Source organism: Trichoplusia ni, chromosome 26 (assembly GCF_003590095.1).
Source record: "Trichoplusia ni isolate ovarian cell line Hi5 chromosome 26, tn1, whole genome shotgun sequence".
NCBI classification, from domain to species: Eukaryota; Metazoa; Arthropoda; class Insecta; order Lepidoptera; family Noctuidae; genus Trichoplusia; species Trichoplusia ni.
In genome coordinates this window covers 4,166,694-4,172,613 of record NC_039503.1, presented here as the reverse complement: position 1 = coordinate 4,172,613, position 5,920 = coordinate 4,166,694, and the positions used below count along the sequence as shown (strand labels likewise).

The following is a 5,920-nucleotide window of genomic DNA, read 5'->3' as shown; positions in this document are numbered from 1 at the left end:
GTATGAAGTGAGGCGCAGGGCGGACTCAAGTGCAGTGATTGGCCCGCAGCGCATCGCGTCATAACCATCACTCGTGATTGGTTGAAATTCATTCTTTGCTGCAGTTGCATGCATCTCAAGATGTAGAATACGCACAATTGATTGGCGTTTTATTTTAAGTTGCGCAAAGCGATCCCTACTTTTCCGCCGAGCGCTCAAGATCCGTGCCGGTACCTATACAGACGTTGATGTACGTGCTAATTCTTTTTTTTTTTTCAAACTTTAATAATTGTTTTTATTTTTAATTTGCTTTCTTTTAATAATTGTTTTTATTTACTTATTTGTGTTGTTAAGTGTAAAAATATCTAGGTTAGTATTAATTCTATAATATAAGAGTGGCTAATGAAAAACACTGATTAAAATCAAATTTAAATTAATATACACTTGACTTTAAATAATAAAAATAATTGTATTGGACGATTTCCCATTTGAGTGAATAGATACTTAAAAATTAAACACTTACATTCGTAGAGATAAAAAAAAATCAGACGGGATTCGAACTTGCTATTCGAATCGCTTAATGTTTTGGCTGTTAATTATTGACTAACTATCTGTTGCCCGTGAGTTTGCCCGCTCGAAAATAATCCCACGGGAACATAAAACCAGGATAAAAACTATCGTAAGTCTTAGTCCAAGTTATTAACTATATGTGTACCAAATTTCACCAAAGCCGTTTAGTGTTTTTTGGGTGAATGAGTGACGAACAACTATACAAACTATGTTTTTATAATATTAGTGGAATTATAGGTTGTAATATTATGTTGGTTATTACGTTAAGTAAATATAAAAATAAATAAATAAAAAGTAGATATAGATACTAATTGTTTTATTTCTTAACTTTAAAAATAGTGAATAAGAATTAAGTTTACCAATCATACTAGCTGTTGCCCGCGACTTCGTCCCCGTGGGTAGAAGATATAAGTTATGATTTATACCTGCCCTGTTTTTTTCACATTTTCCATTGTATCTTCGTTTCTATTAGTGACAGCGTGATGGTATATAGCCTAAAGCCTTCCTCGATGAATGGTCTATTCAACACAAAAATATTTTTTCAATTTTGACCAGTAGTTCCTGAGATTAGCGCGTTCAAACAAACAAACAAACAAGCAAGCAACAAACTCTTCAGCTTTATATATTAGTATAGAGTATAGATTATATGCTTTTGCAATTTTGCACTGATATAATACGGCAACGTGATCGAATACTGTTGCTTAGCGGACATTTGTGATTTCAAGTTAATCTAACCTCTTCATTATATTTTTTAATTGTTTACATAATATTATATTTTAACGATTTCAAATGCTATCTTTTAAAACCCGACGGCTAAATGTCTAAAGGCATTTTAGTGATAAGATATTAAAAATAACACTCGTATTTTTGTGTGAATCTGCTAATGAGATTGTTTAAAAGGTTTGCTCAAGTTCTCAATAAATATTTATATTTTTTCGAAGAAGTATTCTGCGTTTTAAGTACCTTACATTTTATCTTTTAAATGATTATTAATTTTCTTTTTAGGTGAACAGAAAAAGAGTACAGAAATAATAGATGTACTCAACGCTCAACTCCCAAAAACAATCAAATCTGAGACGGAATTAAGTGACAACGAATTTGAAGATACACATAAAAAAATACCCAAAACTACACCAAGAACAGAGATATTAAAACACAGGAATAATATTCGGGAAATATTGTTACATTCTAATGCTACGCCAATCAGAAAGTATGGAGGAATTGGCTATACTTGTTGCTTCTGTAAACAACAGTACACAAAACCAGCTGATCTAAAAAAACATACTTTGGACATCCACAAAGACGTAAATAAAGCCAATTTTATGATCAACATGAATATGTCAGAATATGTTGTGAAATTAGATATAACGGGATTAAAATGTAACATTTGTAATGATTGTTTTGTGACGCTCGAAGATTTCATCCGCCATCTTAGATTTTTGCATAACAAGCAATGGCACGATGACATTCAGCCTCACATCTTTCCTGTCAAATTTGACAGTGAGTTATTCCACTGCGTATTTTGTCCGAATTCGTTCAGTAAATTCAGAATGCTTGTCCGACATTTGCATAAACATTTCAGGAATTATATCTGCGAGATTTGTGACTCGGGTTTCGTAAATCGGAACGCATTGACTCAGCATACTGTGAATCACAAAACTGGAGCATTTAAATGTAATTTCTGTCCTAAAGTTTACTCAACGCAAGTCAAAAAGCGACTTCACGAACGAACGTCTCATACACATGTTGAAGCGAATAAATGCGCGTATTGCAACGAAACTTTCAAAGATTATAGAAAGAAGGAAGTCCATTTATCTGAAGAACATGGTATTGAAGCAGCCACAGCGGTTTGCAAAGCTTGCGATAAAGTTTTTAGCAATCGAAAGATGCTGAATATTCATATAAAGAGAGACCATTTATTGGAAAGAGCTCACAATTGCCCGGAATGCGATAAAAAGTTTTACTCAACAACTGGCCTTAAGAATCATATGGTAACACATTCGAAAGCGAGAGATTATCAGTGTAAGCTCTGTCTGAAGTTCTACGGGAGGAAGAAGACTTTAAATGCGCATATGCGGGTTCATGAGGAGAAGAAACTGCAGTGTGAACAATGCCCAATGACGTTCGTGCAAAAATGGACTTTGAAGAGTCATATGAGGACAAAGCATGGGGAAGTTGTGTGTCAGAGTAGTACAGATTGAATGAGTTAGTTATAATTTTGAAATTTAAGACAAAGATATGACTTGAATATTTCTGATTATACATAGATATATGATTTTGTACTTTGTCGTTTCATTTGCGCTTGCTTAGTTTAAGAAACACGATTTCAAGAAATTTCGAAAACTTTATATTAATAAGGACTGTATTTTTGGAAAAGGCCTAAGGCCAGACTAGGCCACAATTAACGAAAATAACAAATATTAAAACGTTTTGACAACGTTTTTTCGTATGGGGATTCTTCTAATGATTCCGCCCTCTTTGGGTTGGGCGGAAAGAAATGGCAGACTCTTACTAAATATGGCTCCGTTCAAATTCCTTCCTTTGCCCTGTACTGGAGCGGTAACCCTTTTGGACAAAACCGCTGGCCCGGCAGACCATCAAACCTATAGTTGGATAAATATCTGATTTCATTATTTAGCCGGTAAAAAATATCCGTACCCTAATCTTAGGGACAGTTCAAAATACTCGTCCATACCAGTGTCTTCCTTTAATAATAACTGTCTATCTAATACATAACTCTAATTTGTGCAAGTGAACTCAGTGCCGGTGTAAGGGCCACTGACACCCCGGGCGAAAATATTGTGGCGCCCACTTGAGGGAAGCAAAAATCTCAATAAAAAATATGCAGCACAGAACACAGTTCTGAGGGTTTGCACCGCGAGAGGCCAGAGACTCCAACGTCACACCTTGGCACCCCCCAGAATTTGTCGCCCTAGGCCATCGCCCCATCACGCTCCTCCCTAACGCCGGCACTGGAACTGATTGTTAGTAAAAACCCCTCGGCAATCGGCATAATGTTTAAATTCCTTAGCGAGGGATTCGTTTTTCTTATTAAAGAGAATATCAAATTAAGCAAGAATCAAATTATTGATAGGTTCACCCAAAGATTTATTAAAAGAAATACAAACATTCAAAAACTTTATTTCCAAAGAAAAAGGTGTTACTGTAATTTTATATTTAAAAGTGTTTGTCATCATGATTTGTAAGTGCATTTTTCTTGATACCTAGGTAAATATGTATAAACCATTATTTTTCGCGGAACCAAAAGTTATCGCATTCAAAGAGCTATAATAATCACAAAATCCGAACCGATATCCTCCAAGGTGGTTAATGACGTAATATACCAGCGTTTTAGGCATATTATAATGCACAAGTGAATGCGCCAACACAGGTGCATCAACCATCCCTTACTCTGATATCCAGATGGATACATCCGCCTTCCGAACACGCCCATATAAAGTAAACAATAATACACATTATTAAATACAATTTTTCTTTGTAGGTCCCCGGCGAACTAGAGTAATCACAATAGAAAAGCCGTCGAAATCAAAAGTTGAGTTGAAGTTCATTACAAAGCCAAGAGGTCACTACAGAGACCATGATCTAACCTCCTTGAACGAACCGCTAAAGAATCGAATTAACCTCAAAAACATACTTCTAAATTCCAACGCTAATCCCATAAGAAAAAAAGATAGTCAGGGATACGGCTGCTCGTTTTGCCGACGGCCTTTTCCAGATCCGAAATTACTAAAAAAACATTTTCTAGAAGAACATAATAATGATAAACTGATAAAATATATGTCGACAAGAGCGTTCGAGAACGTTATAAAACTTGATATCACTTATTTAAATTGCGCTCTATGTGATACAGATTTTGACAGTTTAAATGATTTTCTTTTTCATCTCAAAATGGATCATAGCAAACCAGTCTATGTTGACGCTAAGAATCACATCTTACCATTCAAATTCGATACGCCGGAACTCAAATGTGTCATGTGCTCTGTCGAATACGCGAGTTTTAAACTGCTACAAGAACATATGAACTCGCATTTCAGAAATTATATTTGCGAAACATGTGACAGTGGGTATGTGACAAAAAAACTGTTAATTAGTCATATTAAAAGACACGGGAGCGGCGAATAGAAATGCGAGGAGTGCGACAAAACGTTCCAAAGCCTTTACAAAAAACGCGACCACGAGAAGCGAACGCATCAAGGCCAGAAACGAAATAAGTGCGGGCATTGTTCCGAGAGATTCGTTGACTACTGGAAAAAAATAGACCATATGGTCAAAGAACATAATATGCCCCCAATTATACTAAATTGTACAGCTTGTGACCGTACTTTTAATAATCAAAGATCTTTGGCCCGACACACGAAAAAGGATCATTTGCTTGAACGCAGACACAAATGTTTGGAATGCGATATGAAGTTTTTTACCAAGAGCAGTTTGCAGCGGCATAATGCGAAACACACTGGCTTGAGACAGTTTCGGTGCGAGGTCTGTTTAAAGGCGTATGGAAGGCGGAATACTCTGAGAGAGCATATGCGGATCCATGCGAATGATAGGAGATTCGTATGTCGGTATTGTGGACAGGGTTTCGTACAGAAATGTAGTTGGAGGGGCCATATGCGATCGAAGCATGGTGAAGAGGTGTAGGAAAGACTATTTTTTTTTGTTTTTATAATCTGGAATGTCCAGAATATAATGCAGTCTTCCTTTGTAGTTTCTTTAACACGTCTGTTGTTCTTTAGTCCTTGTATTTAGGAGTGTTTTATAAACATTTATTTATTAGGATAAAATTTAGAATTACGTAGGTCAATTACACTGATTTGATTCGATATCCGCCGTGATTCTTTCGTGATATACAGCGCTACGATAAAAAAAAAATCAAATATCACAGGAACTAAAAAATATAATTAAAATTATTACAATAAAGTTTTAACCAAACATTCCAACAACATTATCTTCCATTCGCCTTTAAATTACACTACCATTATATTCTAGCCACAGGTTACTCCAATTTTATCTACTGATTTTAAAAAGTAGAAGTTGTCAGATTTTTATTTGATTAGGAGATTAGGTTTTATATTGCCTCAAAAAATTACATCGAGTTTGGCTCAGTGGCTATATTTGAAGTGGGCTGCATGTAAATACTTTAGTTAAAAAATAATAAAATTAAACAAGATGGTTCGTTACGGTAAATAGAGTAGCCGAATACTTTGTAAATAAATAAAAAGTTCTGTAGAAAATACTTTAATATTGTTATACCTAATGCTAATAACTTTATTGCTAATGTTTCCCGACCCAAAAAGAGGGGTGTTATCAGTTTTACTTATCTGTCTTTCCGTTTCTGTCATCCTATCTTTGC

At 35.3% G+C, this 5,920-nt stretch overlaps 1 protein-coding gene across 1 annotated transcript; it reads left to right on the top strand.

Moving 5' to 3' along the window:
• Positions 1 to 1,535: 1,535 nt before the first annotated feature.
• On the top strand, positions 1,536 to 3,333 carry LOC113505475 (zinc finger protein 569-like; the record flags this gene model as incomplete). Its single annotated transcript, XM_026888198.1, has 1 exon — positions 1,536 to 3,333. A coding segment is annotated over one exon (1,215 nt), but the record flags the coding sequence as incomplete, so codon positions are not given.
• Between the last annotated feature and the right edge of the window lie 2,587 nt (positions 3,334 to 5,920).